Source organism: Meleagris gallopavo, chromosome 15, assembly GCF_905368555.1.
Source record: "Meleagris gallopavo chromosome 15, MGAL_WU_HG_1.1, whole genome shotgun sequence".
NCBI classification, from domain to species: domain Eukaryota; kingdom Metazoa; phylum Chordata; class Aves; order Galliformes; family Phasianidae; genus Meleagris; species Meleagris gallopavo.
In genome coordinates, this window is record NC_139418.1 from 12,683,066 (window position 1) to 12,702,934 (window position 19,869).

Here is a 19,869-nt window from a genome sequence, read left to right on the forward strand (position 1 = left end):
AGCATGGTCGGATCCAGCGCTGGATGGCTGCTGCCACCTCGTGCATGGAGCTGAGCTGTGGGGCTGCTCCCACGGCACCTCCATCCTCCCCAAACCCACCCCAAATGCTGCGAGCCACTGTGCCGTGGGGATGGGAGCATCCAGGGGGATGCTGGCACATGTGGAGGTACAGGACAGCCTGGTTGGGCACACGTGAGTCATGTCCCGGCAGTCCTTGCACACACACCATGGCACAGGTGACAGCCTCCAAAAGGAGACCCCAGCACAGCAGTCCTACATCTTGGGCACAATAGTGCTGCAGTGAGTGGGCGTGCAGTACCCTGTGCAGCTGTTCCGGGGAGAAGAACAGGAAAAAAGGCAAAAGCACAGCAGCTAAAACCAGCGAACCCCATTTTATTAGCAGTTAGTTCAACAGGACCTTACATTAGTGACGGGACACTCTCTGAACGCAGCCCCAGAGATGGGCTCGGACGGAGCCAAGGGGGGCAGAGGGGAAGGGCAGACCTCACCCCTGTGGCCCCAGGCATGGCTACAGAGGTTCATGCAAAACCCAAAGGTTGGGAAGCATCACCGCCATCCAGAACCAGATGGAACAGTGGGGCAGAGCCCCTCATTGCTACCACTCTTCCCCTGCACTGCCCTGGCATTGCTCCATGTCCAGGCACTGCCAGGGCACTGCAGGAGGGCAGCCGGGGGGACCCCAGCTCCCCTTCTCCAAGCATAAAACACAAAGGGGCCAAACATCCCCCAGGCTGGAGAAAGCGTTTGTCCTCACCCCACCTCCCCACACCGTACCATCAGGCCACCTCCGTCTGCTCCCCAGCAGTGCTGCAGATGCCTTGGGGGCACAAATGGTAATGGGGTGCCCTTCACAAAGTGCCCCCACCCATCCCTACGTACCACCAGGGCTCTGCCTTTCCCCGCCTCCAGCACACACACCAGCAGCTCCATCCACAAGGAAACCTGGGCCCTTACCACATAAACCCATTACGGCTCAGTGTTGGCACTGCTACATACATGGATGCTCACACACACTCATACACACTCACACACTCACACACACTTGTGCACTCACCACCAGGGCAGCCAGAGCCAGGGATGGGAGAATACTTGCAAAGCCCACATGAAAAAGGAGGCAGCTCCTGCACATCACCATGACAAGTATAAAGACACATTTCCAGCGGGGAAAACTCCCATTATTTCCCCACTGACCTTTGTCCACCTCCCATGTAACAGCCAAACAGACCACGTAAAACCCTCAGGGTTTAGGTACAAATTCTGGCACTGAAGAAAAAAAAAACAACCCCCTGCAAAATCGGAACGAAACAAACCCTCCCCCCACGCCCCAACATTATTAAAATACTTTAGCTTTTAATATTCAAGAGGTTTGAAGTTCTCAGCATCTTTCCAACTGCCGTTAGCCCAAAGTCTGCCTCGTCCCCGAGGGCCCACGCTCCTGTGAGCTGTGTTGGGTGCCAGAGGCCACCAGGCACCTCTGGGCTTTACCACAGGAAACACCACAATTGTAAAACATTGCAGAGCAGGTGAGGGTCTGGGAGAACCCCATCTCCTTCTCCTACTTGACAGCAGTCCCACCGCATTGCCCATGGACTGGGAAGAGGTTCAGATTGAAAATGAATGAAGATGAGCAAAGAAATAGCATCCGTGTTTCTGAAACAAGAAGACACCTTTTTCTTTTCAGGTGTTTTTAGAGCTGGGTTTTAGAGGAATCCAGCAAACCCCCACTTCCTGCTGCTGCGCTGGGTGGCAGGACGAGGTCTGGGTCACTTGGTGCACTGGCTCTCCACCAGCTCCTTTCTTCTGCTACAGCTCTGTACAAGTCACCTTCAGTGCACCCAAAGCTGCTCCTCTGTCACCTGCTGAGGAGGTGCAGAACGGCTCCAACGCTGCTCACAGCCCAGGGGACTTAGGGTCTGTTTTGGGCAGAGAAAGAGGGAATTTGTGCCAATTCCCTGTTTCTTCCATCAAAGCGGGACAGGAAAGGACCTCACCATCAGGTTTGGGAATTAAAAAGATAAAAACAAAACAGAATGGATGTGGGGCAGACGGAGAGGTCACAGCGCTGGGACCACAGAGTCAGGCCAACACCCAGCAGCCTTCAACACAGCCATCCTGCCAGAGGGCTCCAGCATCCCCTCGAAGGCAGCAGCTGGATATTGCTTAGGGATGTGATCGGAGGGCGACAGCTACCTGGTGCTCTGCAGCTCTTCCCGCAGCCAGGTGGGCAGTGTCTGCCCCATTTTGTACAGCAGCTTGGAGAGCTCAATGTTATGGTCCCTGTAATAGTCCCGCAGGAAGGCCCGTGACTGCAATGGGAGAATGGAGATAAGGGTTAACGGGACAGACTGCTTGTAGTAGAAATGCTAAGTCACTGCCTAAAACAGTGATTGAGCACCTGGTGGGAAGGCAGGACCAATCCATGGGAGCTCAGGTGTATGCAGTGCACCTGAGTGACCAGAAGGGATGGAGCCAGGATCCACCCACCCCTCCCCACACCTCATTTAAGGGCTGGCAGTGGAGGCAAGGGGATCTCTTGTTGGAGATCCCTGCCTATCCAAGGCCTTCCAAAGGTAAGCAGCTTTTTTCCTTTATTTCTGTAGCTGCTGCCTTTGGGCTCGTTCTCACTTGCTGTAGTTAAAGACTTTCCCACCCTCCTATTGTCACGGTACTTTCCATCCTATTATAGCATTACTATGCTGCATCCAGATCCAACCTTAGCCTTCCTTTGCTACAGCCCCATTCTGTGTCTAGGACACCACATCAGCAAAGCCGCTGCCCTGCTGAGGCTTTCTGCATACTCACATCTGAATCCATCTCAGGGTACTTCCTCCCTTTGCTCTTCCCCAAGCATTTGGTTTTGCCTCCTTCTAGCAGCTGACACCAGAATCCTTTCTTTGGGTCAAACCTGCAAAGAGACAGCTCTGCCTCACCCTGCTTGCCAACCCAGGGCACCCTGCCCCAGCCTTGATCAACAGTAATGCACTTCCCTGGGATATACAAGCTGGCTGGCAGAAGTGCTGTTCTGGAGCCTATTTTTAATTTGCAGCCCAGCTAACATCTCATTATTGACCAACCTGTACAACAGGTTTACCCTACAACTGCACCATAAGCAGCCTGACAAAATTCATTTATTTATTACTTGTTACACTACCCTGCTATGAGAAAGCAGGGAGCCTGCGTGGGCTTTCATTGTTACCTTCTCTGGCACCTCCAGCTTTGAATATTCTCAGGAGCTCCTCATCACCTGGGCCCAAATTTAGACCAAACACAAAGGCAACACAGGCACAGAAGTAAACTAAATTTTTTTAGGAGCTCTGAAAGCTTCTGCTTCCTGTGGTGGGCTTTATTGTCTGAAATGGTCCTGTGAAGGTGCCACACAGTAAGCACCAAAAGCAGGTCTCAGGGTGCTGCCCTGGAAAGCTTTGTGCTCCTGAGTTTCCCCTGAAGTAAAAGGGAGCAACCCCTGCTCTGTGCCCTCTGGAACGCAGCAGGTGCTTTCCAGGCTGAGGAGTAAGGAAAGCTCGAGGTGGGACTTACGCCAGGGTTTTGTGGTAATCGATGAAGTTGGTCACACCTAGGAATTTCTGGACTGTTTCCATCACTTTGGCAGGTTCTGTTCGGAGCAGCTTGCCGTCCAGGACGAGAATCTACAAAAAGAAAGGCGAGGCTGTGAGCTCTCACCTCCTGCTGGCTCTCAGCCCTGCTCTCCTGGGGCAAAACAACACCTTCTCTGCATATTTTGCCATTTCAGAGTTAAATTTACCATGAGCTTGTGGAGGGTTCCCTTTCTAATGCCAATAGTGAACATGTGTCCAGGTGTTCACTTACACTAGGTGTTGGAAAATTGAATGCAAGTTAAAGTCAGAGCCAGGATCTATCCAGGACAAAATCAGAGCTTTAGCTCAGGGCTGTCTAACCCACAGAGAGTCAGGATTATATTACAGCAATTATGCCAGAAGTACACAATTAATAGACTTTATAAGGTTGAGTGATGATGGAAAAATCATTCGGCTGAGCAGAATCGCCCAGCGTAGCCCATACCCTGGCAGCAGCACGCTCTCCCCCTCCATGCAGGTCACAGCAGGGCTGAGATTTAACCCTGATTTCCTTTATGGGCAGCTTGAAGCCAGGGACAGCTTGGCCTGCTATTTTTGTCCTGCTCTGGTGCTGCATTGACGCTGTTCAGCAGAGTGAGGTGTCAGGGCTGCCCTCCCTACCTGGTTGGCATGGAAGCTGTTCAGCCAGCGCTCGATGTGGGTGGCATACCAGCCTGGCACCAGGCAGCGGTTCTGCAGGGTCCGCAGCTTTGCAGCAGCCTCAGGCCCAGCTGTGATCACCTCATGGAAGGTGTACTTCAGGGCGACCGGGTCGTCGTGGGCTCGCTGATGCTGTCAAACATGAGCAAAACAGGTTCCTGAGGCAGCCAAGAATGGACACCAACTGGACCCAAACCCCAGGCTGCCTGCAAAGCACGACAGCCTCCCAAGAGATCAATGTTGCTCCTGACCCAACAGGAAGCTGGGCAAGAGAAGGGTTGGGTGGCTCACCTGATACCAGGAGTAGGCTCGATCTGCAGGGTTGATGAGGATTGTGATGACTTTGGCCTTAGAGAGCAGGGCTGCGGCTCGCCGGGGAGCCACTTCTGAGTCAAAGTAGTTGGCACTTTTTTCAAAGTAGAAGTCAGAGGTGGTGTTGGAGGGGATGGGGAAAAACTCCATGTACCTGAGGGAAGGCACAGCGTGAGGCAAGTGGACAGGCATGATAAAATATCCCCAGCAACCTTCTTTGCAGGTAGCAGTCTCCCAATACTTTGTACCAAGTACTGCAGGTGCTCAGAGAAAGACAAACTCTGGCCACCAGACAGAGCTGCTGTTGTCATGAGCATGACCTTTCATGGAGCAGAGCATGCAGTGGTCCCTAGCTCCTTAGACACGAGACAAGAGCCTCAAGGCAACCTTGCTCCTGCTCCCCAAGAAATCGGAGCTCCCAGTCTGTCCTCGTGGCAGGGAGATGCAGGTTGACCTACCAGTCTATGCCCTTGTGATAGTTGTGTCCGTTGAAGAACTGTATCTCCTCGAAGGTCTCTGAGCTGGGGTAGTTGCTGCTCAGGTCTGGGTGCATCCCCAAGAAGAGATAAAGGGCAGTTGTTCCTTCAAACAGAGAAAATGAGAGCTGACAGGACTAATTTCCCTTCCTGCTTTGCATCAGCAGGGCTGAGAGAGGCTCCTTGAGGATGTGGGGAACCCAGCAAGCCTTTTGCCATGCTCCCAGCACTGAGGGTAAAGGGATGTACCTGTTTTTTGAGGCCCAATGATGAGGAGCTTTGGGAATCGGTCACAAGTCTTTTCTTTGGACCAAATGTCTTTGTGACGCTTGTCTTCACAGGGATCCTGAAATGCAGAGCAGGATGGTTGGAGACAAGGCAGCCTGGGAAGGAAGCTGTGTGGCTGCTCGGATTCCCTGCACGGTGGCCATGCAAAGGTCTGGGTTTATTTCCAGGTCCATGAAGCAAATTCTGTCCTAGCACCACCCACGGAACCATAAAGAGGCAAAAAATCACTGCTTTTCCACAGGATCACAGGAACATTCAGGTTGGAAGGGACCTGAAGAGGTCATTCAGTCCAACCTGCTGCTTAGAGCAAGGCCAGCTTTATCTCATTTCCCTCTCCCTAGCATAGACAGAAAACTGGGCTGCTCTCTCCATTCCTTCTGCACAAGGTATACCTGCCAGAGAGGGTCCTTCTCCTCGGAGAAGATCTGGAAGTATTTCTGTGCCAGCTGCACAGGTGGCAATGTCTGCAGCTTCAGGTTGGTCCAGGAGTTGAGGAAGCGGACCAGGTGTTTGAAGGTGTACAAACCCAGGCGGTCATTGCCATAATTGGACAAATGGGTCATGAAGATGCTGATCTGAGGTAGAGGATGGAGCAGTGGTTAGCAGGACCTCACCCAGCCGCCATCCTGCACTAACAGCCCTCTGCTCCAGCTGAGTGCACTGCAGCAGCAGCAGGGGACAGCTCTGCAGGAGGTGCCGTCCATGTGTCCCCAGGCAGCAGTACTCACGGGGTTAAGGAGCACTGTCAGGAACAGTTCGCCTCCATTGATGATCTTGTCCAGCTCACTGGAGCCACCAGGGTATTCGTTGTAGAAGATGGTGTGTGTGAAGAGGCCACAGGTTTGTCGGGGGAGGACCTGAGGAGGAAGAAAGATATGTTTGGAGTAGGTGGAGGAGCCAGGGCAATGAAAAAGCCACACAGCCCCTTCTCCCAGATTCAAAAAGGGTTTTCAACCTCTCAAAGGTCAGGATCAGCTCCACTACCCCTTGACTTGAATTCTGCTACTCTCAAGGGATGCAGATGAACAGATGGAGAGGCCACAAAGTGTCCTCATTAAAAGTTCCACTGTGCAGGACTAGCAAACATGAAAAGAATGCAATCCTGTCAAATCAACAGTCTCCTTTGGCTGGAGCCAAAATAGCCAAGCCATCCAGAAACCACGCATCAAAGTTTTGGTGGAGGAGGCAGAGAAGAAAAAGCATCAGAGGTAACACCTGGCCACCTACCATGATGCCGTTGTGGATGAAGCCACGGCGATAGCGAGCAGGTTTCAGGTGGGGGTATTCTTCTGTGCTCGTGACTTTGATTGACCAAACCTGCTTCCAAGCTTCATATAACTGCACGTGAACAGGGTAGACACCGGAGTGGTGGGGAGCCACTGCATACCCCATGTCAGTGGGGATGCCATGCTCCTACAGGGAAGAGATTGGAGATTGGGTGACTAGGGAGAACCCAGAACCACCACCTGCCAGCTCAACACAATCTCCCCCAAGGATTGTCCCTTCCCAACCATGAACAGTCCACCTGTGTCTTGATGAGCAATAAGAGCTGGGCTGTTCTCATGCATCTTCCCCTAACCAAGGCTGTCCCCAGAAAAAAGAGTTCAATAGAAGATTTGCTGGGTGGACACTTGCTCCTCTTGGAGTCATTTCTGCTTTCACAAAATAGCAGCAGCAAAGCTTATTGGTGAAGATTGTGCAGAGACACGGGACTGCAAATTGATTTATATCAGTAGATACAGAGCAACTTGGAAATTTTCAGCTGAACACCTGCCCATCTCTTCTAGCACAAGCAGAAATGTTCTAGTCTCACGCCTTAATTAATTAACAGGGAATGAATTCAAGTTAGATGAAGAGCCATCTCTCAGACTACCAGATCCAATTATTATTGCTAGGCCTGGCTTTAATGGATTTGGACTTGAGACAACTGTGAGCAAATCAGTTGATCGCAGCATGACTTGGTGTCAATGCTGACTTTACGTAGGCCAGATAAAGGACCTTCCAGGAGGATGGACAATCTCCAACCAAGCCAAAGGTCAGAGCTGGCCCTTACAAAGAAAATGAGTCTCGACAACTCAGCCTGCAGAGGGAGTTTCTAGCAGTGAGATCCTTGCAGGCACAGCCGCTCTGACCCCACTCCAGGATGCCACATGGGCCAGCTTCAGTGCAACACCAAACCACAGAGTGCTAAACATAAACCTCAGGCTTGGTTAAAATCCAGCACACAAACCCAAGCGATTGCTGCCTTCTGTAGTGCTGTGGGTTTGATCTCTGCATTCCCATGAATGCTGCCTCAGAGCAGGCAGCAGCACTGGAACAGCTGCAGCCACACAGCTGGAGTGAAACAACACACGGACAGCGTTTCCCAGTCAGCAGGCACTCGGGCAGCTCATTGTGACAGAGGCATGTTGGCTGGTGTGGATAAGTATTTTTGCTCCGAGCACTGGTGTACAATGGATTTAACCACCGAGTTACAAAGGCAGGGTGCTGAGCTTCAGAAGATCCTCATCCCAAATTTACACCCAGGCAGGCAGGAGAAGGGGTTCCTAAGGCTCACTGTCATCAGCTCCCTTTGCTCCAGCAAACAGACACTGTCATCTTGGGAATCAAAACTCTGTCCAAGGAGTTAGGAGATCAGCCTAGTCACCACAGGAGGCCAAACCCATTCTCTTTGATTTCTCAGCCTACAAAGGCCTATTTGTACCCCCTCATCCCATCCTCCCCCCATTACAAGCATCCCCGCCGGCGGCATCTTACTCACGACAGCGAATTTCTTGTTTAAGGTCATCTGCTCAGCAAGAACCGACTGGTTGTGGAAGAGGTGAGGCTGCATGTGGCTCCACATGTGTGGGAACCACCAGAACTCCTTCACATAGGACAGCAGCAGATCGTCACCTTCATCCTCAGCATCAGTACCTGCAGGGACAACACTTGTTGTCATTGCAGTGTATGCAGAGCTGCGTAGGGTGTCCCTGAGATGCATGAGCGTTCCATGCAGAGGCAAGAGGACAGGTACAAGGCCCTAGCATGGGGTGCCTGCTCCAAGGAGCTCTCTCAGGGGAGTGAGAAAGCTCCTGGAAGTGAGCTGCCCCATGGACACCTCACCTCTGCTGACTAGGCAGACTGCTGTGCAGCACAGCCTGGGCCAGGGACTGCTGCAGCCCTGACATCAGTAATGCACTGATGCATGGAGCGATGCCCTTACTCTCCTCACCTGTGTGGAAGAATTTCCCTGAGTATCCCAGGTTGAAAGTGAAATTTGGGATGTGGGTGCGCAGCTCGTTCTGCGTGTCAAACAGCGCCTGAGAGAGGGAAAGAGAAAGCAAAATATCTTCAGTCAGCGGCAGGGGACAACTTCATAACCAGGCCTCTAGCAAAGCCCATATTAAGGCAAGAACCCATGCCTCTAAGCTCTCTGAAGAAGAGAATCCCCTAAGGAGAATGCTCTGAGGACAGGGAAACTCACCTCTACAGTAAAAAACATCCCATCCCTCACCCTAGTCCCAGGTACCCCCCGCCCATCTAGCCAGACTCTAACAGCAGCACCTTGACATCTTCCACTTTCATGCGAGTGCCCTCCTTGCCCACAAATATATCATCAATGTCCACCAGGATGTAACGATCGAGGGGCAGGGAGAGCCTTTTCCCTGTCAGGAAGGAGACGGCATCCACAAAGACCAGCTTGTGCAGCCAGAAGTTGAGGTTGTTGCCAAAAAGCACCCTCTGGATCCCATCATGGAGGCCCAGGTCCTGCATCACTGTGGTGTGCAGCGCTGCATCCACGCTCATATGTGGGATTGACTCGGCTGACTTGGTCTTGGCCAGCAGGACGGGCTCGTAGGTGGAGTGGTTGGACTGGAAAACGGTCCAGTCCTCACCGGGGAGCACACCCTTCTCCACCTCGCTGGGCCGGGTGATGTACAGGAGGGGCGACTTGGGGTTGATGCTGCAGTCCTTCAGCGCCAGGTTGGAGTGGAGGAAGAGGGGGAAGCCCTTCAGCTGTGCGCTCAGCAGGCTGTTCTCATTGGCCTGTGAGGAAAGAAAAGTGTTAAATGAGACAAGACAGCAGCTCTGTCGGGGGGTTGAACAGATGGGGGAGAGGAGCAGCCTACCACCCCTTCACAAACAGCTCCAGCCCTCGCTCTGCACTCCAGGCACTGGGTCTCTCTCCTATTTGTTGCGTGGGACACCCTCACCTGCAGCCACCTGCAAATCTGCATTTCCATTCCCTGCTGTCCCCCCCGCAGCATTCTAACAGGACAAGACAGGCAAGGAGAACCTGCAGAAGGACAGCCCTGGGCCAAACTCCTCCTGACATCAACACCTGTGGCCACATGGGCTCCGCTCAACCTCAGCCCCTGCCACGTGGGCTCAGCTCATCCCACACACCCCCGTACCTTGAAGAAGCCAATGATGCCCACGCCGTACTCCACGCAGTACTTGTCCAGCAGCTCCCGATTCCAGGCGTCCAGGTTGACGTATTTGAGGATGTTCTCGTAAATGATGAGTGCAAAGCGTCCCCGGTCTTTGTCAGTCAATGTGGGCATGTCCCCCTTTCCTGGGGCGATCTCTGTCCTGTACTTGAAGCGGCTCGACTCCAGAATGGCCACAATCTCCTGACCCAGCTGGGAGTAGAGGCTCTCCACAAATACCAGCACCAATGGGTCTGTGCGGGAGGAATCGACCACTTTGAGGGCCTTCAGTGGGAGCAAGCGGGAAGGGGCAACCTTGGGTTCATCACAGTCCGGCCCTGGCGCATCTCCCGAGGGCTCCAAGCCTCTTTTCCACCCATATAAATAATATGCTGAGACAAAAACACTGAGCAGGCAGAATGCGAAGAGCAGGAGCAGCACGACCTGGGGAGATACCTGTCGGATACCCCTCCGGGCCCTTGCCAGCACAGTCATCCTTGCATCCACAGGCAAGTTGGGGTCCCCTCCCCTGCCCTCTCGAGCCCCAGGGGAGGGGAAGAAACGAACACCACCACAAAAAAAAAAAAAAAAAAAAGGGAAAACAAACTGGAATTATACTACTGATAATAAATTAAAATACTAGCAGGGCGCCTGTGCGCACACAGGGTTTCTCCCCTCCAGCAGTCCAGCGTCCCTCGCTGTCCGCTTCATGTCACCATGGCAAACGTGCTGAGAGTCCTCGTCCCCAGCCGAAATCCCATGGCCTCAGTGGGGCGAGGGGGCAGCGGGAGGCCTCGGTGTAGGTCTGGGCAGACATGCAGGCATGGTGGCTCCCTGGGGTGCCTCGCTCCGGCAGCTCCACGTGCAGCCCTGTAAGAGAGGGGAGGTGAGCACGGGCACAGCATGGCTTGGCTTTCTACAAGTGCTCTCTTGCCGAGTTACCGACATGCCGGGGCCTGTGGCCAGTGTGCCAGGGCAGGATGCACGTGTGCTGCACGTCCTTGGGTGCCCAGTGGGGATAGGAGCGTTCATGGCCCCCCATGGGCCCCGAGGGCTCTGTGAGCCGGCAGAGCCCTTCCAACAAGCAGCCCTGCTCCTCCCTTCCCTGCTGCGAGCATGTGGCCCACACCCTTTTATTTTGCACGGGCTCCAAGGCTTTGCAAACGTATTCACCATGAGCAGCATCGGGCCAGAGCTCACACATCGTGCTGTGATGAAGGTCCATTGGGGCACAGCGTCCCTGAGCCACACTGCCCTCCGGCACAATGCGCTCGTGGGACACGGCTGGTGGCAGGGGAGGGCTGTGGGCAGGAGGCCAGCCAAGGTCAGTGAGACAAAGCCTTCTTCTGAGGGAAAGGCCAAGGCCAGCAGGAGCGTCCACGTGGAGCCAGAAGGACCTTGGGGTTGTTTTTCTTTTCTCTGTGAAAGGCCTACTTGAAAAAGGGAGAAAAAAGAGCAGACACCACTTGCTGCTGAGTAGGTCCTCCTGGGGCTCCAGCCCGCTCCTGGCTGGGCACAGCTCTCTACACGCAGCCCCTGGGTGCAGTGGGAAGGAGTTTGTGCAATCAAAGCATTACAGGGGATTGGGAGAGAGATAAAAATAGAGCTCTGGCATCTCGGCCGCAGAGGCAGACATAGAGAAGGGATCTGTCCCTCGCCCCTGCCCTTGGCATGGCTCAACCTTGCCCAGAGACAGCCCGAAAGGGCAGCCCAGCCCCTTGCTTTCACACCTTGCAGGGTGCTGGGACTTTTCATAGCTCCCTTGGGAGCCCGTCCCCAAAGGTCTGGGCCGGGAGCATAGCTGTGCAGGGCTGCACAAGCGTGGAGCGGCCGGACAAATATAATCCAGACAATAATGGGATTAAACGTGGCCATCTGAGGAGTAACGTGGATTATAGGCTGTGACTTTGCGGGGTAATCCTGTCATTCCTGCCCTTACCTGCAGCAAGGTCTGCTCCATGCCCATACTGTACCTTTCTTTCCAAACCTCCGAGCACAGCAGAATAAAGGAAAAAAAGCCAAAAAGCGCTGTGTGTGTGTGTTAAAGGAAATCCTTGGGGAAAATCCATCCTCCCTGACAAACCAGGGAGAGCTGGGAACACGCCTCCAAGCATCACATCCTGAACGCAGCACCCCATTTCCCATAAACCACATTCCCTTATCAGGAGGGCAACGCAAGCACCGGTGCTGCCGTGTTCCCATGGCTACCGGCAGGGAAGTGACAGCCGGTGGATGGGGCATCACCACAGCTGGTGACAGCGGCTGGGGCTGTGCATCCATCCATCGCTGTCACACAGACAGGCTGATGCGTTTGGGAGCAGGGGACGGGCAGCTCCCACTGCCACAGGGTTAGGTCTGAGAACAGAAGTCCCAGAGGCCAACAATTTTGTTGTATTTTTTTCCGAAACAAAAATGCAAACGCGGTAATAAAACAGAAAAAAATAACCTTCACAAGAGCTGGCGAAGTGGCAGCGGGAGTCAAACTTCCTTTTAACCTGATTTCAGAAGCTGTTCAGGTGCCTCTTAAAACCACAGTGGTTACTTAAAAGACACCAGCTGAAAACTACAGCCGGAGCACCGCATGCAGCCCTCCAGAAACACCGAGCTGCGCCGACCAATGCTAAGCCGGAGTAGCACAGAGAGGATCCCAAGAGGAAGAGCTGCTACAAGTACCCTTTTCTCTTTGATTTTTGTCCAAGCTCATAGCACGGGCTCTCCTGGAAGCCCATGCTCCTGAAGCAGAGCCTGCCACGCTCCCCACTGTGCCTGCAGGCTGAGCAAACCCACCTCCGCTCGTTGTGCGCAGGAAACCTCTCGCCTTCCCAGCCTCAAAGCACGGCTTCTGCAGCGCAGCCGAGCTCTGCTCCCACAGTGGTAACACAGCAAGGCATTAAAAGGGTCTATGAAAAAGGAGGGGTGAGGGCATGGGGCGGAAGACACAAAGCTCCCCATGAGGAGCACCCTGCCGCAGGCTGCCAGCCGGCTTAGGGCCAGCGGTTGTAATCCGGGAGGCTGACAAACAGCATCAGCATCACAGCAGCTTCTCCACACGGCCACACGGCCACACTCCCGCCCAAGCCACAGCCATGCAGTGCAGGACAAGAATCCCAAAGCTTTGCTCTCCTGCAGCGCATCCCCTGCTGCCACCTTTGCACAGCAGCACACGCTCCCTGGTGCATCCCAGCCTGCCACAGATGTTCCTGGTGGGCAGGGAGGTGGGACAGCCCTGCCCGAGCTCATTGGCCACCTGAGATTTGTTTATTCTTCTCTGCCAGATAGAAAAGGGGAGAAATATTGCCAGAAAGTGGGGCAGAGGGAAGGGAAGCTTCCCACTGTCAGCTGGACAATCCAGGGATGGAGATGCTGGTGCTTCCCAGCTGGAAAACCAGAGAGGGACCAGGGGATAAAGCCACCTCCATCACCAGCACACAGTGCTCTCCCTTTAATTCCCAGTGGGATTTGCAGGGATGCAATGGGAGGATTAAATATAAGCAAGGAAGTGCAAATAGATCTGGAGGAAAGAGAAGGGCTGATCGGTCCCAGCAGACACACACAGCAGTGTTGATTTATCAGCAGTACAACAGGTCCAGCCACAGGTGCAAGCAGCAAAGATCAATGTGGTTCACAGGCCAAATAAATCATCTATCCCAGCACAGGATGCGAGCTCAAATCATTGATGTGACATGGCCAAGGGAAGCTGGATGCTGCAATCACCTGCTGTCCCGGAATGCTCAGAGACCTGCAGGGCACATCCCTAAGTGGCGGAGCTGCTGAAGTTATGGGGCATTGTGTAAGTGCTTACCAGCAGGGCTACGTCTCCCCTCAATGGGGAGAACCTGAGATGGGGATGTGCCCCCCAGAGCCACGGCCCTGCTTGGCAGAGAGCTGCCACGCATAAGCAAGCTGACGGGGTTAAGCCCAGATGGACAAGGATTTAGAGGAACGACATAAGACTGCGTTGCCTAGCTCAGCAATTCACTTCTGCTTGCTCCATCGCTTCCCTTCGCACATCCAAGCTTTGGCCAACCACTCTGAGCTCTCAGACAGGCAAGGCAGACGCTATTCTTTGGCCACCCTGGAATGTCCATCCCCAGCAGGATCGCAGTGCCATCTTGGCTGTGTCCCATCTCTCCTGCATCGCACACAGTCCTGCCAGCATCCTGAGTGGTCACTGCCCCTCAGCCCTGGGAATCGCAGGCTACCTGCAGAAGATGCACAAAGCCAGCCTAAATGATTATTAATAGGTTTAAATTCCCTCTACAGGGAATTTCCCCTCGCTTTGTTGGTAATATTTAGATCTTAAACCATTGAACTAAGCACATCCTTAGAGAGGAGATTAATGCCATCATATTATTCAAGACACAACCGCGAGCTTAAGACAGGAGAGCGCACGTTAGAAATGAAGAAGTAACCGGCGTGAGAAATCTCCCTTTAAACATCCACTTCTGCATCACTGCTTTATCAGCCGCTGATTCCTGAAGGCTTTCCCCCAGCTGGGTGGAATGCTGGCTGTGGGGTGCCACTTTTTGGTACAAACAGTCCCATTTTGGCCAATCTGGCCCTGGCTCTTCCCAAGGCAACCTGCAGGGCTGCTCGCTATCAGAGCAGTTTTATAATGCTGGATAAGGAATGCCTTAGCAGTAGATTACATGGGCTTCTTAAGTGCTTAGCAAACAGTAGTTACAACATGCCAGGGATAAAAACAAAGTGCTTACTGGCAGGGCCACAGCCCCAGCGCAGCTATCCTAAGGACAGCAGCGTGGTTTTCCCCATCCCAGCATCCCAAAGATATGAAATAAAGAAGGACGAGCACACTGACGTGCAGCCCCAAGCTTGAGGTGCCATGGATGGATGTGCTTGGTGTTTCCAATGTGTGATAGACTGAGCAGCAGCAAACAAGAGAGCATTGGGAAAATGCATCTCAGATCCACCCAGGGTCTGGGCAGCAGGACCATCGGGGTGGACCACTGTGGCCAAAGCAAGCCCTCCCTCCTGCCCGAGCTGCTAGACGAATGATGCACCCAGTAGAAATGGTCAAAGTTCTTCCCATAAAGAAGTTATTTTTGGCCACAGTGTCTGGCTCTGAAAGAGACATTTTTCACCCAGACAGCCCCGTTAATGCTTGGGTTTTACTGGAAAAGATAAAGGTAGCGTTTTGCTCAGGTTTCCTACAAAACCAGTCATGAAAATGTTTCTCTTCTCAGAGAGGGAAGGGAAAGGCAAGTTTTGGTGCAGTGTTTTTTGCCCTTGAAGCCTCAGGAACACCCTCATTCATGAGGAATTGGGAAGCGGAGCTTGGGGAATTCTCCCGAACCTTAATTGAAAGAGACGCTTAACGAGGAGAGTTTCTTTTGTCTGTTAATTGAAACAGGTTCTTACTGACAAAACTCGCCGTGAATTTTAAGTGGGCTCACAGGGGGGAAAAGCAATCCCCTCAATGAATCAGATTTTACTGCTTTGAAATGTGCCATGACAATTCGTCTGGTTCTCCAAGCGTCCAAGAGCCATTCTGGATAAGCAAGGTCTGAAGTTCAAGCATTGTCAGAAAGAAAAAGGACTGAAGGAAGGGAACCCTATATGAAGTTTAATATATAGGGGTAGGCAAGGAGCCACAAGCTGCAGTGTCACCTGCTTGCTGTACGGAGACACCAGCCCAAACATACACCCTCTTGAGAAGGCCCCAGTGCCACCTTTTGCTACTTGCAACACTTTGCTCAACCAGCTTTTTGCTGGTCCTGCTGCAAATGAAGGGGAGGGAGGGCTTAGCTTAGCTGCAAAATCTGGATCATGCAGCACACCCCCAAAAAGCTACAGCTCCTCGGCCAAGCAACGTCCCCAGTCTGCTGCTGCTGCCCAGGCAGCACTACTGGAGCCCCTGGTACAGAGCAGCTGCTTCCCTTTCTTGACAGCTTCCCATGACGAGGAATTCGACATCTGCAGGAGACCAGCCTCAACCAGTTGCAGAAGAACCACCAGCTGTTCAGGGGACAGCAGGCCTCCCTGCCATACACTAATCTGGCCCCAAAATGTCACTTTTGCAAATGAGCGTCCACAAAACTGCAGGGCAAACTAACTGAAAGCATCCCTGGGAACCACTCAAGGCTGCAGCGAGCCCCTCGGTGCCCAGGACTGGAAGCGACGGCTGTGGCACTGTGCAAGCTGCCCCTCCTCGAGGGGCTCTGGAGATGTTCCCTCTGCTCCCATCCGTCCTGCTTTGGCTGAGGGCAGCCCCTGAGCGCTCACAGTGTGAGTGGGATTAGGAGTGCGGTGTGGGTGCAGGCATGCCCTGGTGTTGGCTCCTGATGGCCGGTGCTTGGGGATGCTGCCTCCAAGGTCAGGGCCAGGCCAGGCAGAGGTCGGATCTTTTCTTAGATCAATGAATGCAGTTGGAAAACCCGGCACAACCCAGACAGGAGGCACTCCTCAGGCCCCAGAGCACATCTGTTTTTTCCTAAAGGTATTAGCTGGGCTAATAAAAGGTATTACTTCTCCAGACAAACTTTGCCACCCTTCAAAAGTACCCGAGGCAGAAGCACAGGCAGCAGGTGCAGAGCATGGCAGACGCTTGCAAGCTGTGGTGCTCCCTTCCATCGGGGCAAGGCAGGAAGGAGCTGACCCCTATGGGGAGGACATGTCCCAGCCAAGCAGTTCCAGCCCCAGCCTGCAGCCACATGCTGGATTTACGGTTCAGTATTGATTCATCTGCTGCAAGCCCTGCCATTACAGTCGATGGCTTTTGCAGGAAAACAATATGAATCATAAGCTGCCCTCTCCCTACATCTGCGCTGTGTGACTCACCCGACATTTCCAGGGGTCCTGCAGCAACAGCTGCTCTGCTGCTCCACAGAGATGGGTGCATGGTGCTTAGAACACGCTCACTTGGGGACCAAGCCTGCACAGCCCCCCGGCCCCAAAATCTGCCACGGTCCCCAAGGAAGCAGCACTGCACATCGGCTCCTCCCAAACCCCACAGGCACATCCTCCTCTCCCCATCTCCGGTTCTAAAGCCATCTGTGCACATGGGTCAGCACACTGTAGAAATGCAAAGAGACACCTCAGCCAGAAATATCCCATTACCCAAGGAGCCCAAGGGTCCTGAGCTCCAAGAAGTCCATCCAAGCAGGGCTAGGAACACACATTAGATGGATTGGAAACCATAGCCTTTCACGACCATAAAGCAATTGCAAAATATAGGACCTTAATAACTTGTTTCTCTCTGCTTTGAGACCTAACATAATTCTAGCAAGACTTAAGTCAACAGTCAAAACTAAAAGAGATGAAAGAAAATAATAAAGTCCACATAGAAGATAAAATCTCACAATCAACCAATGCCTTATGACCAACCCCACTCAATGACCCCAGACTGCACACAGCCAAAGAGCAGCCACTGCAGAATGGCAGCCCACCAGGCAGCACTTTGCTCCCCAGCTCCCCCTCATCTCAACTCACAGTGAAGAAGAGACAGCTAAAAATGCAATTTTCCTGGAGAAGCAACTCTATGGAGCTGTCACTAAAGGACTGTGTCTACCTTGCACAGGGGAAGCCCTGATACATAGCACAGCCCTCAGCTCATCAGGACAGCAACACTCTATCCTGCAGGGATTTGGGCAACCAGAGATGTCCCCAAAATCAGAGAGAAGCAATCTGAAGGCGGAGGGGGCAGGTGCTGCTGGTGACACTGCTGCAGCAGGGACACGCTCGGCTGTGCAGTATTTCACCACGACACGTTCCTGAAAAAGATATTAATCAATCTCCAGGCTCCAGCCTAGTTTCTGACTTGCGAGGCATCTTTTTTTTCTTCTGTTTAAATTACCACCAACAGAGCATTAACATACATCCTGTTTTAAAGTACTGACAGCTCGACACAGAAAGAGAAGCGAAAAAAAAAACGAAGCAGCTCACAGTCTGCTTAACAGGGACGGGTTTCCCATCCCCACCAAAACAAAAACAAAGCAGCCCCATCAGCTTCCCAAAGCGAACGGGAAAGGCTTTGCGTGCCTGAGCTTTCTGGCCCTGGGGATGCACAACAGGGAATGTTCTGTGGCTTTGCAGGTGGGATGGCACAGCCAACAGCAGTGTGGGCACCTGTGGGATGGGAGCCTGGGGGTGAGCTCAGGTGATCCCGGAGACACACAAGCATCCAGAGCCACAAGCATCGCTGCGTCCTTCTTAGTCATTCCCAAAACAAGCTCTGACACAGAGGGAAGATGCTCGGCCACCCCACCAGAAGCCAGCAAGGTTTTTTTCCTGTCTTATCAAGCCACGCACGTTTTTTTCTATTGTTTAATTTCCTTCTTCTCCACCCACGGCAAGTTCACTCAGAAGCAAGAAACTTATTTCCTATTGAATCCGTGCTGGTTGTTTTATTTGGAAAACAACGACTTCCTCCGCCGCAGCCCCGTGTGCAGCTGATGGAATGGGCACAGGGCTCATCTCCCGGTTCGCACCTCAGCCCCGGGTGAGCCAGCTCAGCCCCAGTTAAAAAAACAACACAACGCTCTAGAGATTAAAGTAACAAAGATGCTGCTCTGTCGCAGAAAAAGCCGCTGCGTGAAGGCTGTCAGTAACAAGGCGGTGCTGCGAAGCGCTGAGCACAGGGAGCAGCAGCCACACAGCAGCACCAGTGGGAGCGTGGGAAGGGAAAATCCCTGCTTGCAGGAGGCTGCAATGATGGGATCCAGTCCAGGGGGAGCACAAGTCTTCCCGGTGACACTGCTGGAATGCCAGGCAGGGGACAACCTGCCTGCACGAAGGCAAAGGTGGAGTCAAAAAACAAAAGACTTGGGCTGGGGGATGGATACAGCTATACATTAAAGCTCCAGGAGTTCGTTCGCGGCTGAGTAAGTGCAAGGATTTTTTCTAGAGGGGATTATAAGGTGCTTTAGAGAGACTCAAGACTCCAAGGAGAGGACCATTACAGCAGTGCTTGGCTGTGCTATTGGGATCTCCTTTAATCCTTTATTATTTTTAATTAATGCCATTTATGATCCTCGTGAGCGGGGACACTCCAACCTACCCCCTTGTCGAGCTCGGCTCTGACTTTCAGAGGCCATCTGCACCCACTGCGTGCAGTACCCGGTGCCATGCAGAGCCTGGGAGCTTTCAGCACACAACACTGGGCAGCTGCATGGCACATACCGCTTCTTCTCCTCTCCCAGAGCCCCCAGAATCGCTTACTGAGGGATGGAAAGCTTGAAAGGTGTTGAGGGACCTGATGGACCATGAGCTCGATGGAGATGAGGGTCAGATGGAGCTGTGAAGTCCCACGGTGCTGCTAACACCTCGGGAGAGCAGCTGACTCACCCTGGACATCCTGGGAAGATCCGACAGCAGCAAGGCAACAGGAGCATCTTCACGAGAGGCCCGGGGTTCCCAATGGGCGGCACGGGTCGGGCAGCCGGGAGGGCACCGGGCACGGCGTGCCAGCAGCGCGGGAGGGCGGGGAGAGCAGCAGCCGCGCCCGGGGGTGCAGCGATCATCGGCAGGTGACCCCGGCGCTCCCCGGGAGGGCGCGGAGCCGGGGCGGAGGCACGGCACCCCCAGCACACAGCAGCGCCCCAAACGAGCGAGACGGAGCCCACCGCCGCCGGCACCTCCGCGGCCCCGGAGCTCCCGCCCGGCCCGGGGCAGGTGGCACGGCGCGGCCCTGGGCCTCCGGCGGGCAGCCGGGCTCGGCCTCGCCGGCTCCGGGTCCCACCGAGCGGCGGCTCCAGGCCGGGGCTCCGCATCCCCCGTGCCGCGCCGCCGCCTCCCGCCCGCAGCCCTTTGTCTGCGGCCCCGCTCCGCCGCCGCCCCGCCTGGCTCAGATCTCCGCTCGGTCCCTACCTGCATGCCCCGCCGAGGGCCCCGCTCCGGCTCCGCTCCGCCCCGCCGCTGCCCGAGCGCCGCGCCGCCAGGCCGCCGCCACCGCCGCTCGGCTCGGCCCGGCCCGGCCCGGCCCTCCGCCCCGCCGACGGCACCGCCCCCGGGCCCGCCCGGCACTCCGCCCCCCGGCAGCGGGAGCGGCTCGGCCTCGCACCCGGTGCTCGGCGCCCAGCGGCGGCGCGGTGGGGTCGGGGTGGGCGCTGCTGCCCCGCAGAGGGGACGGAGCGCCGAGCCCTACCT

General features: G+C 54.2%; 1 protein-coding gene across 5 annotated transcripts; it reads right to left on the bottom strand.

Moving 5' to 3' along the window:
• Window positions 1-373: 373 nt before the first annotated feature.
• On the bottom strand, window positions 374-19,748 carry NDST1 (N-deacetylase and N-sulfotransferase 1). 5 transcript variants are annotated; one of them, XM_085236567.1, is made up of 16 exons: window positions 19,591-19,748; window positions 9,751-10,635; window positions 8,900-9,382; window positions 8,568-8,655; window positions 8,115-8,269; window positions 6,581-6,766; window positions 6,082-6,210; window positions 5,746-5,928; window positions 5,315-5,411; window positions 5,048-5,171; window positions 4,569-4,743; window positions 4,239-4,409; window positions 3,559-3,668; window positions 2,824-2,926; window positions 2,212-2,327; window positions 374-1,934 (listed from the first exon to the last, which is right to left on the bottom strand). In XM_085236567.1, the coding sequence occupies exons 2-16, from the start codon at window positions 10,258-10,260 to the stop codon at window positions 1,928-1,930; spliced, it is 2,637 nt and encodes an 878-aa protein (XP_085092693.1). In that variant the 5' UTR covers window positions 10,261-10,635; window positions 19,591-19,748; the 3' UTR covers window positions 374-1,927. The 5 variants fall into 5 exon arrangements, with proteins under 5 accessions (XP_085092693.1, XP_085092695.1, XP_085092694.1 ...); XM_085236569.1 differs by lacking the exon at window positions 19,591-19,748 and adding an exon at window positions 10,712-10,891; XM_085236568.1 differs by lacking the exon at window positions 19,591-19,748 and adding an exon at window positions 10,708-10,891.
• Window positions 19,749-19,869: the final 121 nt, after the last annotated feature.